At 41.7% G+C, this 27,663-nt stretch overlaps 1 protein-coding gene across 1 annotated transcript in view; it reads left to right on the forward strand.

The window, feature by feature from the left end:
- adcy5 (adenylate cyclase 5) overlaps positions 1–27,663 on the forward strand; it is a 67,492-nt gene that overhangs the window by 26,527 nt on the left and 13,302 nt on the right. The window contains exons 2-8 of the mRNA XM_061088651.1: positions 7,785–7,934; positions 8,788–8,909; positions 19,592–19,703; positions 23,469–23,596; positions 24,081–24,239; positions 24,364–24,505; positions 26,324–26,461. Of these exons, the coding sequence (XP_060944634.1) occupies positions 7,785–7,934; positions 8,788–8,909; positions 19,592–19,703; positions 23,469–23,596; positions 24,081–24,239; positions 24,364–24,505; positions 26,324–26,461 (951 nt within the window). The remainder of the gene's footprint in view (positions 1–7,784; positions 7,935–8,787; positions 8,910–19,591; positions 19,704–23,468; positions 23,597–24,080; positions 24,240–24,363; positions 24,506–26,323; positions 26,462–27,663) is intronic.

A 27,663-nucleotide genomic window follows, 5' to 3' on the forward strand; every position in this document is an offset into this window, starting at 1 on the left:
GTGGGCTGCTCGCAGTAATCAGCATGCAGCACATGACCTGCATTTATCTTTAAAGCACACAATGTGTCTCAGTGTGCTAACGAAGGGGGTGTACACATGTAATCAATTTAATAAGCTAATCAAAAGTAAAAGTAAAAATCAGACTGATACAGTGTTTCAGGGATTACCAAGGGGCAAAACAGAGCTAACAGAGGCCTGTTTATTTCGTCCTCTGACTAATGGTCCAAATAAAGCTTATGGTTTGCCTCAGCCAGTTCCTCCTGGAATTTGTGATCTTGTGATTTCAAAAAAATGTCAATTTAGAAAATTCAACAAGTTCTGATGTTGGATGGATAAAATAGAAGTTGCAGTTTTCTCTCATTTCTTTCATATTTAAAACACATTGTACGTTTCCTGCATGGATTAAGTGTAAAGCGTGTTGCTTTTTTATAACCTGCACCAGTCCAGGAGGCAATGATATCTATCCGATCAGTAAACCTTAATGGTCATCTTCCTCTTACTAGTGACACTTAATAGGAGCAGTTCTCTTCTTTACCATAAACATTTTATGATCAATTTGTTTCAGGGTAAAACGCCATATCTAGTGCATCACACTATATACTGACGATAACAGGAATGTTCACCAAGTACTTAAATTCTGTCACTTTTGCCCACAATATATACGACAAGTTTGAGCTTCATAAGTTTTTCTGAAGCTGTAGTTTCTTGTTCACGATTTTGAAATCCTTTTATACCAATATTTTTATAGTTTTCATCTTAATTCACCGTGTTTTCTAAGCCTTACTGTTAATTCCACATATTTTTCTTACTATATAATCCTAATTTTATCTACAGAAGTAGATTCATTATACATGTATCTCTTGAATCTCTAGAACCTTGAATTTTCTAGTGGAAAATATCAGAATGAATTAATCAAATGCATTTGTCTTTTGCTCTTAAAAACTTTTGCAAGGACTTCTGTGAATGTTTTTGAACGGGAAATGCACATTTTATTTGCATGCCTGCTTCTTTTTGCAAACACAACAATCAAGGTGTGGGAGAGACGTAGGTGGTTAAAATCAGACTGCTTGGTAAATATTGACACCTTGGATGCTTCGCTCTGTTGTTTTTTCGTGGCCTCTGCTGGTAATTATTAATATCGTACTAAAATAATGTACACAATCACACACACCTCCTCCTCTGTGGAGGGATTCAGCCTTCTGTCATCCCAGTCTCCCTGAATCAAGATCACAGGATTAAATATCGCTGCATGTTCTTAAAACACTTGCCACTGAGGGTTATTAGTTATAGATAAAGCTGAGGGTCACTCACTGTTGGACAAACTGATGTCTGATAATTAAAAATGGAGGCGACCAGAAAATCCATGTGTGGTCTGATATACTGTAAGTCTATACATTGGATACATAGGGTAAAAGAACCAATGTTTTTTTCTTCAAGGCCACTTTATTATAATTTAAATGTTTACATATCATTTGCATAAATATGGCTTAATGCTTATTCTTGCACTACTCATTTTTCTGACTGCTGACAATGATAAGACCGCCCCTCCCCTGCTTGGTGGTTAGTGATGGTCACAGGGAAGCTCCCACCGTGACGTGTGTCGTCTGCGTCTCATGACGACCGCTAACGTGTCATTAGCAGAAAATCCATCTGAGCTGCAGGCTCCAGGAGGAAGAGAGTAAAACAACACTTCATTCAGGAGAAGAACTGACACCAGTTAGATTGACTTTGAACGATCCTTCAATCTCTTAATCATCAGGTCATATTTTGTATGTCTTGAAAGAAATCATGTAGATGACAAAATAGTCAATACCTTTTTTTTATTTAAAGTGAATACAACTTGTTTCTGTAAATTTGATCTATAAATTAAAGCCTCATATTATAGTACATCTCCAAAGCGGTGAATCTGTTCATTTATCAGTGGTGATGAGTTGTGATCACACAACAGGTTTCTTTTTAACTGAGACCACAGGATTGAACCTGACTGATTTAACCTTCAGCCGATTTAAATCTGCTTTATGTTTTCTGTTATGTGCTGTTTGAAAACTTGTATTTGCAGAATAAACAATTCAGAAAATATGTCCATCATTATCTATGACCATTCATAATTTATACATCTTATCAATAGATTTTAGATCTTTTGGAACCGGACAAGATGTGCATTTATGTTTACATTTTATGTAGCAAAAGTGTAACAAAGTTATTTTTGGTTTTCTTGAAACACGATTTGATTGGCTTTGGGAAGATGTGATGTCACCACGTTCAAAGTTGATTGAGCAGCGTTTTTTTGGATTCCTTGATGCGGACTTGTTTAATAACTACATCTCAGGAATCATTGGCAATTTCTAAAATATATTGATTTGAAATGTTTCTCCCTATATGGTTGTGGGTATCAGCCTCCACAGATGTTTATTTACGGGGGCCATTTTGCTGCCTCGGCCTATACGCAGAATAATAAACAGTAAAATACCTGTGGGAGCACCTGTAGACAAACACATTTTATTGCCTGGAGTGTTCCCATCACGTGTTCTCCGCTCAGTGGGGATTCAGCTCTTTGTGTATAATAATCTCACCTGCGACAGCTTACTTGAGGCATCATTGCTGTCGCAGGTACTCGGTCACTCGGGAACTTTGAGCTGAATTTAAATTGCGGTCGCTTTAACCGGTTCCTGTGAAACGACTCTCCTAAGTGCTCTTGATTCAGCAGCTATTGAGTAGTATGAAAATGAGTCAGCGTGCGTGAGGTAAGCAGAACAATAGGCATGAGTCACCTCGGGAAATTACTGAGAATGTTCTTCCCTGATTACGTATGTTAAGTTTGAGACGACACCGATTTGTTTACACGTCTTAATCACGACAACCAGCAGTTTTTCTCCACACTTATTCAATAATAGAGTATCAGGTCCTTCCCCTGCGGAGGATCTCTACATCTTTCTGTCTGTCGTGTCGTTCCGCGTCTCACTCTCCCTCCTTGTTGAGGAAAAGCCCGTAGCTTTTCCAAGGCTTCAGTGAGCACGCAGTGGCAGTATTAATAGAAAAAGGCTGCTGCTGCTGCTGGGGAATATTTGTATTGACCTGTTGAAAGACTTTTCTCTGATGCGTGCTGTTTCTATGGCAGTGTGGGGGCGGGATGCTACGAGCGCCTGGTGGAGCTCCGTGTGCAGCTGCATCCTGGCTCGCTCCACTGCAGGGAGCAGCAGCAACAGCAGGAGACGGCGTTTTCCAGGACCATAACATTCGTACGCTTGTGCAGTTTTCCGTTTCAGCATTCCCTCCAGAGCACTAACTTAAAGTGTTTGTGCATTAACGTAACATTTCTAATAGATAGAGTTACAAATAAGATTCTGTACATACTAGGGATGGGAGGGGGAATCAATTCAGTTACGAATTGCGATTCTTGTGAATGACGATCTTTAAATCGCCACGCTGCCTCCCAAATCAATTTTTTTTTAAAAACATTTAAAAAAATATTTATATACCTTTTATTTATTGTTTAAAAGTAGCATACATTTCTTAATCTGTCAGTTTGTGTGCAGTTGACAAGGGCTTTACAATAATAGGGCACATTCTTATTTATTTTCTCTATTGGCTCCCCGGCAGTCGTTAAGTTAATGTTAATATTTGAAATAAAACTTGTAAAGCTCTAAGTGGAATTGACTGTGTTGTATCTGAAGGTTTGATTCAACTGTTTTCCATGGTCCAGTATTTTTAAAAAAATATAATCAAAAGAAATTGCAAGAAATCGTAATATCGAATCGCAATACTTACAGAATTGCAATACATATCGTATCGCCACCTAAGTATCGTGATTGTATCGTATTGGGAGGTCCCTGCCGATTCCCGTCCCTACTACATACAAACCACTGTCAAATGTACCTGACGAGACACTAATTCTGTTTGCAGATGAGGCTACGCAGCAAATGGAAAAGAATAATTGTGATCCATTCCATGTGACTAATGCAAACATTGGCAGGAAAAGTGGCTAACAGATTAAGATAAGATGAGATAAGAGGGAGAAATACCAAAGAATTGCCTTTTTTAAATTCACAGTTCTCTGTCTCACCTTGTTTCTTAACTTTCCCTGGTTGTGTCTCACTTCCAGTCTTTCACCAGATGCTCCTCCCTCTGTGTGCGCTTGATTTTCAAACCAAGACCGGCTGAGGGGGTTTGGACTTCATGTGTTTTTTCAGTTTGTTCCGGCAACATAGTGGTGATGGTGTGAATGTGAAAAGGAACCGCCTCATACCGACTGCCTACTGACGTTCAGCCCTGGTGTTTTGTGTTTGAAAGGTGGAAACTCGAAGTTAGGGATTTGGTGCAAATTTAGAACTCAAATTGTCGTAAGGCAAACACATGCTAGTGAGCAGGAACACAGGGTTTCCCAAAGACACTCGGTACCCTTTCCTCTACAAGCTGCTGCTTAGTGTGGACAGTATGTTTACAGCTTCTGCAGTAACTCTGGACATTCAGCAGTAATCACATTTCCCCTCCATCCCAGAACATCTTAATAAAACATGGATCCTTTTTTCTCCATAGAGAGACTGTGGTGACAGGACAGTCCTATGTTTAAAGGTGGAAGCTTTAGATGGATTTCTGTTTATTAGATGGAAATATTTTCAATCAGAAAATCCATTACACGTGTAATAATGTTTCCTGTTGCCAGGAGAAATTTAACAAAAGAAGTCACATTCATCTAATCGCCTAAAACTTAAACCCTGGTTTCTTCTATACATGATGTTTAAGAAATCTGGTTACTGCATAAAGTTGTTAGTTAAGTACATGTAAATGCAGCTCATCAGTAAAACCCATGGTCACAGGAAATGTCTAAATGTTGTGTGGGGGTTCCTCAATGATCAATGTTTGAACCATTTCTACTCATTTTACAATTTCCCTTTTTATTACTAATGATATATATATATGTATTTTGTGTCCAGGCTTAATAAGTTTAACCCTGCAATACATATTTTGAGCAGACATTTATATTTTGTTCTTAAGGCTACAATATTGAAAAAACTTAATGTGAGATGAGGATATTTTACTGTAACTGATGGAGAATAAATTGCAGGGGTTGAAAAGTATTTGGACACTCGGCTATTAATTGTTTCTTATTCCTCAATCCCTCCTCATCTGTCAAACATCTGGAGTGGTTCTGTTATGGCTCAGACACGTGTGGCTGCCAACTGAACTGGCACCGGGACGAATGCAGAGGTTTACAGGAGACTAGCTTCAGTGGAATGCATCAAAATTCATTTCTATCCTAAACGAGCGTAAACATACGGCTAAAATAAGATCATTCTCCTGATTACTATTTAATTGAGCATGCATTCCGCCTGCAGAGAACCAGGGGCTCTATTTTAAGTGCGCAAGTGCAACGATCAGTAAGGAGCAGCAGGTCAGCGGCATACAGACTGTGTGGGCGTCTCCAAGCACACCAGCTATTTTGGTTCGTGTAGGAGCAACAGCGCAACATGCATGAGGGCCGGCTGAGGTGGAATATGGATCTGAAGGCGTGGTGATAATAAATCCTCTCTGAGCGTCTCACATCATGGGTCTGATTGCTCCAAAACAAACGTCCTCACCTTCGACAGGCCAACATTACAATGAAGTAACTTTAACTTTGGGCTCTTTAATACACATCCTTTTGTGTCATATTAATACTCAATATTGTACAACTACGTGAAGTTCAGGAATAAGGTTTCCTGTGTGGCAGCTGCATAAACCGACAACCAACTGCTGCTGATTGAGTCTGTTTTGGCTGAGCCTGTAACTTGTCATTCCTTATCTGCTGTTATTATGTTAGAGACGTCCAAAATCTCAGATAAGTGCAAATACTGCAGCCGACGCTTTGTCAGTTTGTTCTGCATCAAAGCAGTTTCACTGATAACAACACACACTCACACACACACACGTGCACACACATACACACACACACACACAGACACACAGATTCCTGTCAGAGGTACATGTTTTGAACATGTTACCAATGGTTTGCTATTTATTCTCCTAAGGTTTTACAGAGATATCTGGATATAGTTTAGCGCTTCAACCGACAATTACATTTCTCAATTAATCATTCCAGTCTTTTTTCTATAAAATAAACTTTCTACTAATTGCAGAAATCTCTGTATGTGTGAAGCATACCTCAAGAACTGTTCATTTTACCGACTTCACGACTAGCATGTGTAACGCTGACGACCCAAGGACGTAGCCAGTGTTCTGTAGCAGCGGCTGGGACTTAGGCGATCACAGCCGCGCGTTCACGATAAATGATTCTCCACTTCATGTTCTGCGTCGAGCTTCTGTAAACTTTGAACAAACTGGTGAACAGCTTGTTGTGCAGCAGCAGTGATGCAGCTTCAGGTTCATGTGGACTGGGTCCAGCAGCAGGTCTTTACTCGGTGCAGCTCATAATACTTCAGGTCACTTTTACTGTTTCAAAATTTGATGCAACCAGCATCCGCTTATTCCAAACAGGCAGGTTTAGAACAGAAATTACTTCAAACCATAATTCACATTCTTGATGATCTTCTATAGAATTAATCAAGTCTTTGTCTCAGTTCTAATTTACAGTACTTTTGTCAAAATGAATTTACTATAATTAAATGTAATTGCTTGCTATTACTGGTCTTTATTTGAAGGGACAATTATAGAGATTATGTGGCTATAATGGCAGCACTCACTTGCCCATGTCTAAAATACTTTCTCGGAGACGTCTCTTTTGTTTCAGCCAGACAGTTTCCAGAGATCATTGGGAAACCTTCAGTAAACAGTTTGAGGTTGTGCAGGTAGCACTCGTCTTTGTTCTCCGGTCTCTCGTAACAAACTGCTGTTGCTGTTGAAATGTGAAATGCCAAACCTGTGAAGCGCAGGTGTAGATTCCAAATTAAATCTGTGGTCACACTTGTGCGCCAGATTCCTGCACACCTGCCGGCTCCGTGTAAGAAACCCCAGTCATCAGTTTGTAAGAAGTTGTGCACCTGTTTGGAGATGAACTCATTATTCATAATGTATTTTAATTCCAAGCAGTCAGAATTTTGTGTTTTGCAGTAAGTTTGCAGTAAAAACACATTAGCAGACATATTTTATTTTCATATAAAGCATGGTGGATGTGGCAGTATCCAGATTTTTGTATTTGGGATAGAGGCAAATTATGCAGGATGGCAACTTGGTGCAGTTAGGGTTAGAAAAGTTTTTAGTTTGAATCCTAGTTAGAACAGGGTCTTTCTGTGTGGAGATGCATGTTCTCCACATGTCTGCGTGGGTTTTCTCCAGTTCTATGGCTCCTCCTCGAAGATCCTAGATAATGGATTGAAAGAAAAACATGCAGCCACCTTGTGATGCTTCCTTCCATCTTGCCTCTGTCACGGTTCTGTATCACGCAGCTCGTTTAGAGAGAGTAAGCCTCTGTTTCAAAAGAAGTACGGTCATTCATATTTATGCACCACATCCGGCTTCAGATGTTAAGAACTGTAAATGTTGAGGGTTTGATGAATTGGGCAGACTGCCTGAAGAAAAGCACAATGAGCATTTCTTCATTTAACTTTATTTAAAACAAAATTTGAGTGATACAGACAGCAGCAGCATGGCGTCCTCACTGACTGATTAACAGGGATTGACTGTTTATGGTCAGTTCACTGTTAGTGGAGAGCGAAAGGAATGAGAGAGCGAGAGAGAAATGTGGCAAAGGTGCCCGGCAGTATTTAAAGGCAAAATTTTTACATTGCTAAGACCTTTGACCTCACCCTGATGCCCCCACTTTGTCTTTCTCGCCCTCTTCCTCACAGATAGTGTCCAATGTGCTTATCTTCTCCTGCACCAACATCGTGGGGGTGTGCACACATTACCCTGCAGAGGGCTCCCAGAGGCAGGCCTTCCAGGAGACCAGGGAATGCATCCAAGCTCGCCTTCACTCCCAGAGGGAAAACCAGCAGCAGGTGAGAGAGCTCCGATTTATGGCGACAGATGGAGATGTGAGAGCAGAGGGACCAGAAAGGTGTCGGTGATTCAATTAAAATAATTCTTACGATACACCAGGTTTTCCTATCTCGCCCGTTTGCAGCAGAGGAATCCATTACGTTGTTAAAATCCTCCTTTGATAAATATGACTGGTTTTTATTTTGGTCTTAACCCAAAACTGGACCTACCTGACCACAGCGATAGCAGCCGCCCCACCCCTAACCCCCCACCCCCCCACACACACACCTTCTCCACTGACTATACTTCCCCCCTCCACCCTGGCTTGGACTGCCACACACCCTCCTCCAACCACTGAACATTTGAACATTCGTACATTGCACTGACTGTTACTTTGTTTTTTACTACTGTATTATCCCGCCTATAGTGTATTCATATTTATTTATATATATTTATATTTTTATCCTGCTCATAGTGTATTCATAGTCCTTATATCTTACAATTCCTGTTAATACTGTAATATTCCATATATATTTCTACTGTACATATCTTATTTATTACATTTTCACTTTAATATGCACGATACTCTTTTTCTTGCACTTCTTGTTAGACGCTAAACTGGAATTCGTTGCATATGTACTTGTGCAATGACAATGAAGTTGAATCTAATCTAATCTAATCTAATCATTTGTTGCTGACCACTTCAGTTTCCAGTATTCTCCTCTGACCACCGGTATTGCAACCGGTTGTTGTGGTTAATTTATTCCTGCATGTTGGTCCCTCTGCCTCCCCTCAGACAAGCACAGCCTCCACCTTTTAATTCACTTATACTCGTCCGCTGAACTTATATCCCCCCCCACGCTTTTCCTGCAGGAGCGTCTCCTGCTCTCAGTGCTTCCCCGCCACGTTGCCATGGAGATGAAAGCCGACATAAACGCCAAGCAGGAGGACATGATGTTTCACAAGATCTACATCCAGAAGCACGACAACGTCAGGTAACGTCGGGGGCAGATTGAAGCAGCTATAAATAAAACCCTTTTCTTATCATGTCCACACTTCACCAATCATTCAGGGTTGCGTGTTGCCTCTTAACATCACACCCACACACATCAGGATACGCTGCATGTTTCTCTCATGAATTACAGTCAATACTCAAAGTAAAGATGATTGTGAAATTACATTTTTATATAAACGTTTGGCTGCATTCAGCAAGTTTTGAGAGAGGAGAAGTTTGACTTAACTAGGACAATTACATTTTCTTGTACTAACATTTCAAGTGGCCATGTAATGTTGGTATATCATGTGTTCTCTGTAATAATGAGAGTGAGAGTGGATTTCACAGGCTATCAAAATAATGTTATTTCTAATTCACATCTCCCCTGTTGAATTTAAGCCAACTTTGAAATCTTGGTGCTACAGAACAGTAAAATAAACCAGGGTTTAATCCAGGTTAATCCTGCATGGTTCAGACCACCCACAGGCAGAGGAGGAGGGAGAAGTGAGGTGTTGCTATGACAACTAGCTGCATGTTTTTTTTTTCAAGTGTCTCCACATACAGTATCATTAACCGTAATAACATTTGTAATGTAATGAAACTACCGTTTTGTGCCTTTGGGCTGAGGTGGGGGCTTGTTTACGTCAAACCTCTGCATATGACACAAGTACTGTATTTTCATAAACCTGCGTGAAATAAAAAAGTAGCATAGCATTTACCATTTTCAGATATCCACCTGCTGCTTAAAGAATTCACACAAAACTAAATAGGACATTTTTCCAATCTTAATGTTAGCACACCTGGAACATTGAGTAGACAGGTTCAGGTCCTAACATTATTTCACATTGTGGTTTGGAGCCGGACTGATGCTGATATTGGGTAGAAAAGAAATCTGGGACTGATATTTCCATAAAAGGCTCATATTGTCAGATTTTTTTTTTTTTCCGACCCACCAATAAATCAGCCTGGCTCTAGTTTGCAACGGCAAATGGCCAATATGTCCTTAAGCAGTGGGTTTACTAACATTTTTCTATCTATTGTTTTGGGTTTGTTGTATTTCCTTCATATCTTCTCTTTCATCAGAGGTCTCCAGCTTTCCTTCCCAATATTTAAGCTCAACTGTGAGTGTCCCTGTACTCACACAATGTTTTTTCATACTTTCAGAAAACTGTCACATTCATAGTCTGGTGCAATTATTAGCATTAGTGTGAAACCTCCACTGTGTCGACAGCTGAACTTTATCATTCCTTATCGTCCTGGTAATAGTTTAAAGGGAAGATACGAGCTTGAAATGTCACATGTACTTTTGTCACTGTCATTCCAGCTTTGCTCCTAACAAAAACCTTATCTACACTTTAAGTGTTTTTCATTTGCATCATTCCGCTGGCTCAGGAAACATCGATGCTCTCTAATACTCACTGAGAAACAGAACATGCAAAATATCCTCCCATTTATTTGTTGCATGCTCAGGAATAATATCTCTATTGGTTGATCAAAGCTCCCAGGTTTACTCTGTGCCTTTTGGTTTTACGTGGGCTATTTAATATAGTGTTCTACATGTGCACGCCCTGAAAACAGCGTTGATGCCGCTCAGCTCTGAAGGCATCTTGTGCTTGATGTGGATTCCTGCTACATGTGGAATTCCAGTCATGTGATAATAAGTGGTGATATAGAGAGAGGAGATCATAACCCCTGATCCGGTTTATAAATGAACTTTGGCGCCTGGGGTGAAAGTCGTCTTTGATCTCCCTCTGGTCGTGCCCTTACCGGAGACTGACACCCCCCCCTTGTCGATGCTTCTATGCAGGCCTCTGTTTCAGTCTCTTGTGCAGTCCGTTCAGTTTCAGGGATGCAGTGGCACATCACTGGTTTTACTTCAGCTCATAATATTGTAGATCATTTAACACCTAGTACAGATGCATTTGAAAACCTGTGGTTAGGTTTGGCACCACCTTGTGGAGTCAGAGTGTGTGTGTGTGTGTGTGTGTGTGTGTGTGTGTGTGTGTGTGTGTGTGTGTGTGTGTGTGTGTGTGTGTGTGTGTGTGTGTGTGTGTGTGTGTGTGTGTGTGTGTGTGTGTGTGTGTGTGTGTGTGTGTGTGTGTGTGTGTGTGTGTGTGTGTGTGTGTGTGTGTGTGTGTGTGTGTGTTAGTTATGGCCTGTAGCTGTCATAATCAGGTGGCGTCCCAGATCTCCACACATAATAGTTGCCATTGAAGCCCCTAATCACTTTGATGTGGCCCTTTTTAATCCTCACGGGTTAAAGCATCAGGTCTCGTACACAAAGGTCTTTTCATCTCCATTAATGTGATGATTATCATGAATTATGCTGTTTAGTCGACTAAGTTTAAGAGTTCAGTGTAAGTAACAGGGCAGATTGTTTTTGGAGATTGGACAGGGGTGAAAAAATTGGGAAATTTACAGGGCATGTGGCAGAAGTTACTGATGCTCAACCCTGACGAACGTGAATGCAGTTGTGTTTTTTTCAATTAGGAGACAAACGCCATCAAACTCTCCACCACCAAGGAGGTTGAGTTTATACCCCTGTCTGTTTGCTTGTAAGTAGGATTATGCAAAACTGATTTCCATGTAACTTGGTGGAAGGATGAGACGAGGGGGGGGGCCAAAGGAGCAGATCCAGGATTTTTAAAATCACTTTCTCAATTTTCTTTTACATTTTCACAAATATCCCTGGGAATAATTAATGCATCAACTTAACAAATAGGGCAACACACCTGTAACCACCAATGTGTCACTGAGATCATGTGGAATCTGTGAAAATCAACAGATTGTGTTTCTACAATGGTTTCAGATCTATTTCTAAATGACAGGATTTCCATTCCGCTGTTGATATGGGTCGGTTACTGCTTAAAGTACATTCAGTAACCGGCAACTTATTCTTACCTGTGAACAAGTTTAGTCAACTGATACAAATCTGCAGGTACAGTTATCAAGGTGCAAATGGAACAAAAGAGGCAAGGACCGAAGAAAAACAAGGGAACGAGTTAGTTTGGTCGAACGTCCTCCTGCTGCAGGTTTTTCTGCAAGTCTCTGGGGAGCTGGCAGCACATTAGCAGCATCCACTGAGCCTTTCTAATTTCTATCTGTTGTCATGAGTGTGTGGTTAATGGCCGGCTAACCATGTGTGAATAGGCCTGTCGGGGAGCAGCCAGTGGCTTTTGATAATTGGGGCACTGCTGCGAGTCTGAGTAACAACAGGAAGAGAAGTGACAGCTCCTGCTGCTACAACCAGAGAATAGGAGGGAAAACAGAGGAGAGCGTCCAGAGGAGGCCGAGTCACTCCAGGTCTGGAGCCTGTTGCTGCTCTCGTTGGAGTATTTATGTTTCTGTCCGTCTCCGTGTGAGCGGAGGAGACCTGAGGGCTCACAAACCCAGGTGCCAGAGTAGGTCATTCTTCACAGATTAACCGTAATTATAATGTTTGATCAAACATAAAGGTACACAAGCATTATCTTATATTTTTAAATTAGTATTTGTACCAGCCCAGGCTGAATTAAGCCGCCTATCAGACATGCACTGACGTCTGGACCTTTTCAAAAAAAAATTCTGGAGGGACTGTCTGTGAGATCTCAAACGTCTGAATAGTTGCCTCCGTTCCTATTTGTCCTGCCAGCACTCAGTACAAATGTCTGGAGTTAGCCCAAGTGAGAATACAGCAGGAAAATCAGCGAGCGAGGGGGCGTGTTGATGACGTTGCTATCACGAGACGGACGTGAAACTGGAAGAATACAAATATCTCCTGTTGAAAGGTGTTCAACTTTGTAAAGTTGACGTGGTTTCAAGAGCTTTCTGAGAAAGTGCAGACGCCGGTGTCAAAATGCTGTCAACAAAAACACGTAAACAGTGTTACCTCCTGCATGATCTACCCAGATACCACCCATCACCTGGGAAATTCTGGAAAATCTCCTATTTGTTGTGAAAACATTTGACCTTCGTTTGCATATTCTTGTCTAAGGTCACTGTTTTAGGCATAATTATAGGGTGTTTTCACCAATTTCCCAGGGGATGATTCATGGATCTTAATTTAAAACATCTGGCATTTTTAGGCGACTGATTTATTATTCTTATTTTGTGCAGCTTGAATAAATCTAAGGGGACTGTTTGACCTTGTTGGAGGAATGCACTCTCCCCTGTGCTAGTTTTAGTTGTGTTGGTATAAGTTGTACAGTTGAAGGTGCTTTTGACTTTTAGCCAATGATAGTGGCCCAGCACACAGGAAATTGTTTGCCCCGGAGGTACAATTCTGCTTTACCTTTCCCTGAGTGTGCGGCGTCTCACTTGTGTTTGTCCTCTGGAGTAAAATCACGTCCCGCGGCTTCTGCAATGAGGCCAAAATGAGTGCTGACTCAGGTATTATGCAAGAGGGCTTTGGGCCGGATGTTCCGATGCTGCCGGGCTGCCCTGTGAGCGTTCAAGGAATATTCTTAAACAGAACGCTGTGACTGTAGCTGTTGTTGCTGTTATGTAGGCCAGCGGCACCCCGAAGAGACAGCCATGGAAAGAACATTGCATAAATTAGAGGAACTGACCTTACCTTTGTTCTCCATCGTTGACTAACTCAAAAAAGGGGAAGATCTGAAACTGTACAGCGAACCCACATGGTTTTAGTGTGTGTTACGCTCTTAATCATGTGCGTGTGTGTGTTGCATAAGGCCGTCCTGCTGATGAGGCTGGAGCCAGGCCTTGCCCGAGAGTCTGTCCCTCGGTGAGCAGACGGCAACACACATGCATGCAGGAAGCACACAACTCACAAATCAGCTGATGCTCACTGCCTTGATACACAAGATAAGCACGGACTGCTCGTCTGGCTGCGGTGATATAAACCTACTTGGCCTTATATAGAGGATTATTTATCTGATTAAGTGTCATACTTTAGTTATAATTTACAAAATGATCTGTGTTCTGATGCTGATACAAACTGTATGGTTTCTGTTTTGCAAAATCTGTCGATGAGATGTAAACGCTCATTGATGCTGCGTTTGTATACAAAAAGCGATATGCGTGTTTCAGAAGATGTAAACATCCCTGCCCACATACGTCCATGTATCCTTTATGTTGGCATGGTTTTTAAGCAAATACATCCACTAGAGGGCAGCGAGGAGTCAAGAGTTTCTGACAACAAGAACGCGGCGGTTAATGTACGTCTAGAAAGAGACAAAAAGCAGCAGTTTGTCCCTGACCCCAAGTAACATCATACAGATGCCTGTAGTTTCTTACCAATTCGCAAAGTCACTCCTCAATACTTTCCACCATTGTTGAAATTTCTTCCTCGTGATTCATGATCATCTTGCTTGAGCTACTGGCTACACTGCCTATGGCGTTCGTTGAGTTTCGAATTCTGCACACATAAAACCCCCCAACTATAAACGTTCGGGAGCATTTCTGCTTCTTGTGAGCGTACGGCTGAGATGAGCGTGAAGTCACACTTCCCTACGTGCTTGCAACTGTTCAACACCACCTGACAGTCACTCCCACGTCATGTTGGATTTTGAGACTTTGGAGATGGGAACAGTGTCAGACACTGTTCAGACACCGAGCATTTCTTACGCGCACGTCTCCAGGAACAGTGTCAGACACTGTTCCTGGAGACGTGCGCATATGCGGGTGTCTGATTTAGTTCATTTAGTGGGTGCAACAAGGTTGATCAAGAATCCGAAAGAGATAAGAGACAGAAGAAATGAACAGGAAATGAAGAAAGATCTGATTAGTATTAGATAGGAGGGAATGAAAAAAGTTAGAAACGAAGCAGAAAATGTCTGAGCCAGACGATGATTAAAAGAATAGAAGTGCCTCTGTGAGCCACCAGCAGACCTGCAGCGTGAGGCAGCCGGGGGCCGATGAAAGGCAGCTGGCCACTGGCAGAACTAGTGCCAGACAAGAGCGGATCACAGGGTCAAGCAGCGCCAGCACAGGACAGCTTGATTTCAGCTGAGATTTCACCCAGAGCACATTTTCTAAGCAGTGGCTCTGAAAGCAGGAGAAGGAAATTGTCCCTATGCAGTTGTATGCATACTGCATGTAGAGTGAAAAGATGTAAATCTAACCCGTGAACAAAGGCCTAACATTCCTCTTACGGAACCATACCTGAAAATCTAAATCCATATTCTTTGAGAAATCATTAAAAGCTTGACAAATCTCGTAAGTGAATACTATCCTAAATCTGCCCCCTGATCCCGAAATGCACCAACATTTAATGGGTTATTCCTTGACCCATACCACCATCTGTACGGTCTTTTTAGTGCAATCCTGCAAATACATAGACAAACAATGCAGATGAAAACATAACCTCCTTAGTCGATCTAAGGAGCCGAATATAACCCCTGTAGCAATCAGACAATAAATTAGCTTCTCCTCAAATTTTTATACATCGTTAAGTGTTATTTCATAAAGTAGAAAAGTAGAAAACGTTGAAAACATTTAATTGTTGCATCCAAGTTCTGGATGAAAGTGAAAGTGAAGCTGTCCTCTACAACAGGACAATGATCCAAAGCAGACGTCGACATCCATCATGAACTGTACTTGTGGAACCAGACGCTGTAGGTTCAGACGTCACAGTCTCCTGACCTGAGCCTCACCCAAAATAGTCTGTGGGAAGATCTTAAACATGCTCTGTGTGCAGGTCAGCCTAAAAATATCCCAGAACTTTTAGTGATCTACAGGAAGAAGAGTGGGAGAGAAAAGAAAAACCCTGAATCAGGAGCAGAAAAACCCCTTGCGCTGCAGAGACAGTTTCATTTGGTGTTAACATGTGAAGAAAGGCTTGTTTTTAACGCGTTTTTGCTGCAGCACTTGTTTATGGTTCTTTTAACTTCGAAAAATATAAAACGTTCAAAATATGCAGCTCAATTTGCCCGGGGCTGTTTTTCCATATGCAAAGTATTTATAGCTCTGATGAAACAAACCTCCATATTAACATCTCGGTTTAATTTTAATAATGCGTCTATTTATTTAAGATAAATTATCCTGTGTCTGCTTCCTCCGATCCTCAGTTACTGTTGAAGGAATCGCTAAAGGCTCTGTTTGTCCCAAACCAAAATATACACTGATGTGAAACCAAGCCCCGTCACAGATCAGTCTGGAAGCGTTTCGTAGAACTCGCTGTGTGGTCAGAACCCTCTCATATCTGTGCTGTTATCAGTTGGCAAAAGTTATTTTCCTTTAATTGACCAAAGATGGACACAACATCACACAACATTAAAGTATGTCGTCCTCAAGGTGCAGCTTTTTGTCGTGCCACGCTGCTTTTGAGTTCAGGGTCTCCTGCACTCACTGTCGACTACTACAGCAAAAGTCTCAGGATTTTAACAAGCGATTTGTCACCAAGGAAACCATTAAACTGGACTCAAACACAGCAGGTCTCTTTCTCACACCCTCTCCCGCTCTTACTTCCGTCTGCACCCTGCTGTCGCCTGTGATGTTACATCGGGCTGTGGGAAGGGGCTTCTCCTCGCTGCCTCTCTGTGTCAGTGGAGATTGATTGTGATAATCCACCAGGAAATCTCAGCCTTGTGTATTGGACTCGAATAGATTCAGGACCGTGAGACACAGAGGATAGTCAAGTTTATACTGCAAAAGATATACATTATAATAAGTTTTTAATCCAAAAATTTGATGAAATATTGAAGCATAAAATCTGAGAAGGAATTTGATGCAAGTTTTTTTTTTTTGGGTGGGGTGGTTCTCCGGCTTGATATAAAGATTATAGATAAGCACCACCTGGTGGCTGGCTGGAGTGTATGTAAAAAACCCTGCCTCATCCATGTTAGCAGATGGGACATGGACCAAAAACTAAAATCATTTTTTGTCGAAAATGGTTTATATCATTTAACATAGTTATTATCCCACTGATGTATCTTCAAGTGTTTTTTGTTGTTGAATAAGTATTTAAGTTTAAGCTTATTTATGATTAAAATGTGTTAATTGACGCTATATAAACGGGGAGCATGCTTAGTGGAGTGTGTGTGTCAGTGGCTCTATCCCAGCATAACTTCTGCCTCAGATTTATATGAAGGCAGATTCGTATCCAGGATTTTTTTGTCTTGCATCTTGCATCTTTATATACAATGTATGGCCTGCCCTGGATTGTTCCCTGAAAGAATTTAAACCTCGAGAGTCCACATAACATGAGTTCAGTCCATTCAACGATTTTATAGCTCATCAGTCATAGGACGAGAAGTTGAAGCTTATTTTTAAGCCTCAAGTCAATTAACCTGTATTTTTCGCACAATATACAGTAGCACAATAACTACGTATTGGACCCTACGCTTGTGTGTGTTTTATACTGGATGTGTTAAAATAACTCTGCTTTTTAAACAGCTCAGTTTTATGTGGACACTCGTTGCACTCACTATCCAATAATGATTAAATATGATGATGCAGGGGGAATTAAATGTGCAGTTATCCAATAAGTAAAGTATAACAACTAAACTAAAGTAATCTTCTGTGTATAATTCATATATGTATTTAATTTGGATGAATCAAAGTGAATCAAAGCTCTCACCACTGAGTCCACTCCTCCTGTCAATCCAAATCTTCACCTCCGTTTCATTCATCCCTCTATTCCTCTTCCTCCTCACTTGTCAACCAGGGCTGCCTCCACCCACAGCGATAGACCTGCTCCTAAGTCGCCAAGTGTCCGGTTTCACTCGACCTCTCATGCAACAGTTCCCAGAAAACAATCAATTATTCTCGGAGATGTGGACCTCAGAGTAGGGACACTTAATCCTCTTCAACTTGAAAAGCAAATGAAGTAAATTTAGGAGTCTTCAAGTCTAAGTACATTAGAACATGTTAGTGCTGTTGGAAACAAAAAGAGTCTGTGAACCCTGTTAAAGGACCATAACACTCGGACACAAATTACTCTGAAATGCAGCTCACTTATACGTGTATATTATAGGAACATAAGTAACCTTCTGCCCACACATACAGCACAAACACACCCTGTTCTTGGCTGTGTAGCAGCCACTTACCCTCTTAGATCCATGTGAGCTTGTTTGGTTTGAAACCTTTGTTTATTCATGGCTTCTTCTTCTTCCTCTTCTTCCTCTTCTTCCTCTTCTTCCTCTTCTTCTTCCTCTTCTTCCTCTTCCTCCTCTTCCTCCTGAGGGTCTGCCTCAGAGAGCCACTTCTACTTCACTTCTAGTCAGGAAACTGCTCGGTCTCAAAATCAGGCTTGATTAATGTTTATTTTTTAATTTGGTGAGTAAAATGAGATTTTGTAGGATGGTTTTGATTCAGGATACTTCTTGTGTTTTTCCACCATTCAGTTAGACTGTATTTTTGGAGGTTTTCTATAAGGTTTCCTCCTATAACTGTGATCAGTTGCTCAGCAGCAGACTACTTTTAAACCCTTTGGACCCTTGATTGCTGCAATTTGTCAGTCAAACCAGAGCACAGACATTATACACACAAGTTTTATAAGATTCATTATGACTCACTTTCTGAGGACATCATTATTTCCACCTCCGTTCAGGCAGGGTGTTGTAATTCAACTGTGAATACATCAAGTTGAGGAATGTAACCACATATGATTTATATACAACTTGCAACAACATCAAATTGCTTTGTGATTTAATACTGTGATGAGGAAGACTGGAGTACTAACACGTGCATGAAGCTATTTCACAGAATGTAAGCCATGGTCTTCTCCCAGTGTTTCTGTTGGGCTACATGTGAGTGACAGAGAAGGGAACAGCTCCTTTTATAATATAAACATGTTAGAGAATATAAACGTGGATATAGTATCAACACTGTAGGAACTGTCTCCCACAGCTTTACCTCCTCTACCTGTGAGCCTGCTCTCTTCTTCCTGAGAGAAATGGATTCAGTCCAGTGAGATCATCTGTCCTGCTTGTGTGCTGCTGTGAAGAAAGCAATGAAAAGGTCTCAGTCAATAATCAGACCTGTGCTGTATCAGTTTACCTTGTTCTCAGGGTGGGGAGGCTAAGTTCTTGCAAGTGCACAGTTCATAACAAATCTATTATCTCTCCCACTTCCTCTTCCTCTCTCTCCTCATGCCATCTTTCGTACTTTAACAACCAGATTACAGACGTTATGTCACGTTCAGGGAACATCTTGACAGAGTCGCCTACTCCCCAACCACCACCTCTCTGTTCCCTGTGATGTACTCAGATGAAAGCCCAGGGTGGTTTCTTGTGATGGAGTTTCATGGGCTGAGGCAAAGCAGGAACACTTTGTAAATTTAGTTTAAAAAAAAGTTAATTTGAACTAGAACTAGATCCTCATATTATGGACTAAATAAATGTTGTACCGATATATCCGCTGATAAATAAATGTTATTGAGGCTTAATATTTTACATATTAACAATAAACTTTATTCTAAATAATTGTGAATAAAAAGAAAACACAAATAAGACCAAATATATAGAACTGAGTTACAGAAATATATTTTATATGTAAATTGTTAACATAACTGACATGTTTTCTGCATTGTTTATAATGTAAAATATAGGTTTACGCTGTGATGTCTTTGAATGGAACATGATATATCACTTACCCGAGCTTCTTCCTCAGTGACGTCCACCTGACGTGGAACAACCCTCCTTCCATCGACACGTCCATCCAGAACATTCCAGAGTGGGAGGAAAACAGGAACAAATCTCTCTACATAAAATGTTAAGTTCTGTCTCTGTTGTCTTTCCGCAGCATCTTGTTTGCAGACATCGAGGGTTTCACCAGTCTGGCTTCCCAGTGCACAGCGCAGGAGCTGGTGATGACTCTCAATGAGCTTTTCGCCCGTTTTGACAAACTAGCAGCGGTAAGGATGCAACCACATTCATGTATGTACAATATATATCATGCACACAAACTGTGTGATAGTTTAGTTTCCATACCTACACTTGTTTTTTATTCATGTCAATGGGTAGAAAATACAAACGTAATTCACCAACTCTCTGCACAGTTATAGAAAAGTGTAATTCAGGTTTCAGAGATAAAACATGACTGTGATACACTGCTTGGTTCGGATGAAAGCATCTGCAGTGCTACTGACTTTGTTCTGTGTCACACTAGTTTGAGGTCAGACAAGCCTGGTCACATTTCTGTGTGTTCCTGAGAACCTTCTGGTGACTGTGACTGAGGTGACTCACTCACACATTGAGGGTTAGAGGATGATTCAGCTCAATAACACAGCGTACACCCGCTCTACACCCTGTACGTGACATCAGGAGGAGACAAAGTCCTTGTGTTTGACCTGTGGCTGCAGCCAGGCCTGTGGACATGTGGTTTATGGAGAGCCCCACTGTGCACAGCTTTGATGCTACTGTCTCGTCGGTGAGCCAGTTTAACCACAGGTCGTGTTATGGTCTTCATAGTTTAGTGATAGAAACCTTTTTTTCCCCCTTTCTGTTTCAAAGCTCATCTCTAGAGTATCTGTGCCTCAGCCAGTGGCCGCGGGCATTATGTTTTCGGGTTGTCCGTCCTTCTTCCCAGTTTTTGCCATCCTTCCACTCACACACATTCATACAGTGCATCTATGAGCTTTCTCTATCGCACACCAATCACACACAGCATACGGGTGTGGACCACTTTGGGCATAATGCGTCTCCTCTGGTCGTCCTGTGGCCAGAACCAAACCCTTGTAAATTAGCAAATGTGGCTTAAATATCCCAAAACAAACGTGGGCCTCTTTTTGTAAACATGTGGATCTCTTGGCAAGGTGTAATCTGGATGTGGACCTAAAGTGGCCCATGTGGTACAAGGTGAATTTGGCCCAAATAGCACAAAACAAATTCAGGTCACCTTTGGTGGACATTATTTAGCTGTGGCTTTCTTGTGGCCCTGATCTAGTTCATAGGAGCAAATTGCCTAAGTGCCATCCTTCCATGTGGTAAGTGGGCGGGATGTTTGGGACGTGGGCCAAAACCATTTAGCTGTGGGAGCCGGTACAGTCGCAAGGGGCAATTTGGGTTTCTTTATCTTGCCCAAGAACACTTTGACAAACGGAATGGGGGAGACTGGGATCGAACCGCTGACCATCTGGTTTGGGAACCTATGGATTGACAGCTGAAACTGGCTGATACACCTCGATACCGCAGCTCCACACCATGCTAGTGCTCAGACTCCTACACTACTAGTTTCCTGGATCTTGTGGCTTCATTTGTGAATAGTGGGAGGAAGTGGAGGTGCGTCGTCCATCTTCATATAAAATCTGTGATGCATGGTCCATATCAGCCACATTCACAGCCTGGAGGTCGAGCTGTGGGAGTCAGGAGACAATTTAGAGCGATCACACTGTCGTTGAAAGGCCTGTAAAGCACAAAATCACATTTCTTAAATGTTTTCCTTTTCCCTTATGAATTATTGTTCATTGCTTCTCTTCTGAAACACATTCAAATGAACAATTCCACAGAAGAAGTCATTCTTTGCATGAACTTGTTAAATCCTTAATTTCTTAGAGGTTTAGTTTCCGTGAGAGAAGTTGACATAAGGCCAAACTGAGAAAGGGAAAGATGTATTTCGAAGGTGCCCTGATGTCTGAGTATCCACAGCTTAAACACATCAGTTAATTCAATGTGCTCCTTATGTCAATGTGGTTTCTTTACTTAATTGAAAAATACAAGTAAAAGTCTCAGCATCACTCCAGAGTTTAGACTTTCTGCTTTTATCTCCCGCAGCCACACGTTGGTTTTAGAGCTTATTTCTTATATCTGAGCCACAGCTTCACATTCACGAAAATGTATCTATTACTTCTGAACCCAGAGGCTTCAGTGTTTGTCCAGTAAATGCTCAATAAATGTAATTTGTTTGTGAAAGGGGAAGTGATGTGCTTATCAATTGTATATGTCATGCCTGCATGGAAACAGGCTTAAAGGCATAATAAAGCAGAAAAGCTGCTGCTGACACTTTTATGTGAGTGCCACACACACACACACACACACACACACACACAAAAACACACACACACATGCACACACACACGCACACGCACACAAACAGACACACACACACACACACACACACACACACATACACACACACACACACACACACACACACACACTCTCTTTCTCTCTGTGGGCTCTTTGCACAGTGAGGCTTTTTGTATGTTCCCAGAGCCATGTGCTAGAGATACTCAGGAGGCTATCATGAGACACAGTGTTCTCTCGAGCCCTACGGACACACACACACACATACACACACATTAGACACATTGCAGAGTTCTTTGAGTTATTAGACTGATTTATAAATAATATTAATGATAATCCTATAAAACACTTTGTGAAGAAGTAATTGTTCTGTAAAAAGTGTCATACTGAAAAAAGTTCACTTGCTAATAATAACGGTTCCACATAAGACAACATCCTCCGAAGAAAAATACATTTCCAATAGACTAATGAATAAATGGAACAAATAAACCTATGGCAGTGTTGCCAACAAACAGGCAGTCAATAAAGATGCAGTAAAATCAGGTAAGTCTCCAATATAAGTGTGGTTAAAGAATTCATATAAAAGAGGTCAGTGGCTGTGTTGACCTGGTTTCCTCCGGCGGTTTGCTCCTGTCTACTGTCTCATATGTGAGTAAGAGGTCAGACGAGGAGGCTAATCCAGGCCGGACACGGTCCATTCTCTCGAGTCTTGTTAAAATCCTGCGTTCTGTAGAATCAGGAGCCGATTCTACGATTTAATGTAATGAACATGTGAATCTCAGCCCAACATGTGCATGTGGCAGATTTAGTCCCTGCAGCCTCAAGGTGACCGAGTGGAGGCGCGAGGAGATGAAGACGTGTGAAGTGATGTTTGTGACCTTGAAAATATTCTGATTAAAAAAACGAGAGATGGTACAATGACTCTTAGTTCACCGACTGGACTGGATCCGCTTTCATAAGAGATTCCAGATCACACACCGACTCATATGATCCTGTTTTTTCAGAATAAGTTTTAATTGTTTGCAGGGTAAATATAGAAGCATAAGATCCAAGGTTATTACTCGGTGCACTGGCAGGGAAGGAATTTCATCACCTTCAGACATTTTAATGTATTTATTTCAGCATTTTGACATCTGGTCTTGGGGGTTCGGTGTTAAAGGCCTATTTTACACTGTAAATCCACAGGATTACTCACTTGAGGAAGTAGTAATTCACAGATTTTGCACTTCACTTATACTGCACTTATTTTTGCAAGTGATTGGAAGAAACCATTGCATCACCGGTATCCATTTATAACACCATGGTACCTGTTAACCTGGTCTTACATCTTTGTTTCTGTTTGTACGATAATGGGTGTAGAGGTGGGCGGCTTTGCCTCAGAAGGTAAAGCGCAGGTCTCCACTAACCTGAAGGTCGGTGGTGGTTTGATCCCCAGCCATGTGTCTTTTCTTACTAAGCACCAATTTGCCCCTGACTGCTCTGCTGGCAGCGTGTAATAGAAACAGCGCAGCATATAGTAGGGCTGAATGAATGGATATACCTTCAATATCCAGTAATACTTAAGTGAGTGTGTGTAAATGAAACAAACTGTAGAAAATCCAAGGGAAGAAATAAAAAGTGGCATCAAGTTACAGTAGTTGTTTTTGTCCTGTCAGGAGAACCACTGCCTGCGGATCAAGATCCTGGGCGACTGTTACTACTGTGTGTCGGGGCTGCCGGAGGCGAGGGCCGACCACGCCAGCTGCTGCGTGGAGATGGGGATGGACATGATTGAGGCCATCTCGTAAGTTACCGCTGTGGTTTAACGAGGATCTGTGCAGTAGCAGGACGATCTGTGAGGAACCCACTGGATGGATGCATGGCTGATTTCCAGTTGCAGTTGACAAGCGTTACACTGTTGTGTGAAACATTTTTTTGAATAACTCAACAGCAGTTTATGAATCCAGAAACTGAGTCCTGTTTGTATTGTATAGATGAGAGAATGTAATGAGTTAACAGGTCATTTCAAACATCTGAATCATATCACTGCTGCTGCTGCAAAAGACAAGAAGATCTGACCTGTAAGTGAGGGCGGAGATATTGTTGCTTTTCAGGATTAGTGCCACATATGGGAACCTTATCAACAGCACTTCCAGTCAGAAACACATGACCATTATGACACTAATGAACCAGTGATCTCTGTGACACGTGTATCAGCAAAGCAACATGAGAATCAATCCTTTTACAGATTTACACTCTTACTAATTCAATATTTTGCGATCTTGCAGGCTGGTACGGGAGGTGACTGGGGTGAATGTGAACATGCGAGTGGGAATCCACAGCGGCAGGGTGCACTGCGGAGTGCTGGGCCTCAGGAAGTGGCAGTTTGATGTCTGGTCCAATGACGTCACATTAGCCAATCAGATGGAAGCTGGGGGCCAAGCTGGGTATGTCTCCACGGTTATCGTCCGGATCCGACAAACTTTAAAACAGTCCCTGTTAGCGTTGTTCATGTGAATATACAGTGTCTGGACGTTCATCCTTTATGTGTGTGTGTGTTTCTGATTTCAGGCGGATTCATGTCACCAAGGCCACTCTGAACTATCTGAATGGAGACTATGATGTGGAGGCAGGAGACGGGGGAGAGAGAAACGCCTACCTGAAGAAGAACAACATCGACACCTACCTCATTGTGGGCAGCAGTCAGAAAAGGGTAAGGACCTTGTGATAGTCTGAATTTGTGTCATTCGTAAGACAATTTAAGAAATCGTTAGATTTGATGCTAGGCCATTACACCCAAAACACATTAAATAGGGTTATTAACTCTGCCATGGAGGCTTTTTCCATGGAACTTGGTGGGAGAACGGGATGGGCCAAGACCCTCTTCTTTAACATTGCAACAGTTTCCTAGGGAATCATTCTCGGTCACTGATATCTATGAGTGTGTGCAACGTTGGATGCAGCAGATTTGAATGTGATTTCATTGGGTGTCGCCTTTTTTCAGCTGCTGTACGTTAACAAGTGGGGATACAAACCTGTAACTGCCACATAAGTCCCCCTCGGATAAAATTAATTCATGTACATTAACAATTTACATGTATCATTAATACTTTTATTAGTCCAAGCAAACGTATAGGTCTGCTGCAGAATTGTTGATGGAGGTTTGTGCTCTACTGAGAGACAACCTGTTTTTTTTTTAAGTTTTAAAGAAAAGAAGTGATCCTTCATTGAAAATGAACCGTGAAAGCTGGAGAAAAAAGCATAAAAAGTTTCTTGCACATTCACCATTGATGGATCTAACCTGCAGCCTTGAACCTGATTCTAGGTGTTTTATTCCACTCACCCCATGTTGCACACTGTTTACAAACTGGGATTTTGTAACATACGTTTCAGAGGAGTGAGTTCATCTCTGCTTTCCTCCACAAGCTCCAGTTTCTTTATGACTGTACTGGTTTTATCAGCTGTCTGTCCTCCAGCACGATCACAAGCTCAGACTATAGATAGCGCAGCATGTGATATCCTCCTCTCATTTTGCTGCTCATGCTGTGAGGCAGAAGGACCAATGTTCCATCTCATTACTTTGGGTTCACTTTTAGATTTCTTAGATTTATTCTTTTATTTTTGTTGAAAAAAGTCCCCTAGAAAAAGAGTGCAGATATCAGATCCGTAGAAATTAAAAATAAATTGATTATTAATCTTAGGGCAAATCATGCAGTATTACAGTTGGATAGTTTTATTAAATTAACTTAAATAAAGATGTGAGTTAAAGGTCTGCTGTGCATTTATTCTTGGCTGAACTGTGTGACAGCATCATTAACATCGTCTTCTTCATTGAATCTACAGCATGAATAAGATATCATCAATGTTGGAGCCAATTAAGCCTTTTAAATTGACACTCTTGTTAAGCTTTAATCATATTCTATCTTGCTGTTTTCATTTCAAAATAGGAAGGTGCAACATAATAAAACTCTTTTCTTAAATGTAAAATATCCAGTCTGAAGTTTTTTCACTGACGGAGAAATAGATATATCACTGGAAAAAAAAAAGCTTGAGTAATATTTCCAATTCAGGATTTATACTTGTAATGAGGTATGAGTACTGAGCTAGAGTGGCACTTAACTGAGCGCATCCGTCTGCCAAAGCCCAACAGTCTCCTTACATTCAATTTAGCTGCACTAAATTACATTTGGAGATATGTCTCTGTACAGTTCTAAAGACATAATAAATGGATCTTTAGGAACAAAACTAACTAATCTAGACGTCCAATCTTGCAATGTTATAGAAAGTGATCAAATATATTTGTGGATCTGTCCCCCGATCCGGATCCACGAGTTCTTCCCTGACGCATACTGCAGCCCTCCACCAGGTTTCATGGAAATGTGTAGTTATTACTCCTGAGAAAAAGTACTGGAGTAAAAGAACTTCCCACTCTTTCTGTTTGTATTGCACAGCACTTTGGTTGTTGAATGAATAATAAATGCTGAACTTGATTTGACTTCACTGTCCATTTCTATATCTCTGTCTCCTCCAGAAAGAGGAGAAGGCGATGATCGCCAAAATGAACCGACAGAGGACCAACTCTGTCACCCACAACAGCGGCCACTGGACCGACCGGCCCTTCTACAACCACCTGGGCGGAAACCAGGTCTCCAAGGAGATGAAGAGGATGGTGAGTGAAACTTTGTCGTATTAAATGCGTCCTGACAACAGCATTTCTATCGCGCTCGTCCGTGTCACAGCCAGGTGACACCTCTGCCGGGATCTCATCTCAGCTCTTATTTGATGTTGAAGCCCGGCACATTGTTCATACCCATAATCCTTTGATATGAAGCCGTGATAAGCAGGCACGATGACCCTCCATGCCACACGCCGCCTCTCACACCTCGCCCTGCGCTCTGAGAGGCTCTCAGGAGCTCTCAGGGAGACAACAGCAACATGTAGGCGGGTGCCATGCAGCTGGTACCACAAGCAAAAACAAGAGACCACCCCCGTCGTCCAAACTTCACCCTCTCCTCGCTTCAATTTTCGATTCATAGGAAGAGCTTGAAATGAGCCGGTGACGGCGCAGGGGATGTGAGCACATGGAGAATCGCTTTTATTTACGAGCTGTGGCTGAGGCTCCCTGCTGCTACGACCCGGCAAACAGTGACTCACACAGTGAATGGATGCACCCACATCTGAAACACACACACACACACACACACACACACACACACACACACACACACACACACACACACACACACACACACACACACACACACACACACACACACACACACACACACACACACACACACACACAAACACAGAGGATTGTTTTTCCCTCACATCCTCACTCCACCCACCTCTCACCATGAATCTATTATGAGAAAGAAGATGAGAGCTGCGTCCTCAGTGTGCATAGATTTCCACATCAATTACTTTTATATGATTATCGGTGTTTTGACACACAGTTCTGTTTAACGATCGTGCAACAACAAGTGGGTGTTTAGCATCATTAGCAGCAGCTGATATGACTGAACAAAACAAGAAAAGAGCGCCACCTACTGAAATTGTAAAACTCAGAAAATGCCTTATTTCTAAGGACTAAAAAACAGGATTATCTGCCGAGATTCAGGCTGAGTAATCACCGGTCCTGAAGGTTGTGCCAGTGCCTTTTTGTTTTCCTCAAATAAGACGTGTGTGTCACCAGTATCTTTGCACCTTAACTTACCGAAAACTTTCCAGGGACATTATCGCTTTTCTCTTGAGCTTCATTTGTCACAGTTTTTTTTTTTTTGTGTTCATCCTCTGGCTTGTCACTGTCTCCCTCTGTCTCTCTGCTCTGCTCGTTAATCACCCGACAGCTCTGGAGATAGAGGAAGTTGT

Source organism: Limanda limanda, chromosome 16 (assembly GCF_963576545.1).
Source record: "Limanda limanda chromosome 16, fLimLim1.1, whole genome shotgun sequence".
NCBI classification, from domain to species: domain Eukaryota; kingdom Metazoa; phylum Chordata; class Actinopteri; order Pleuronectiformes; family Pleuronectidae; genus Limanda; species Limanda limanda.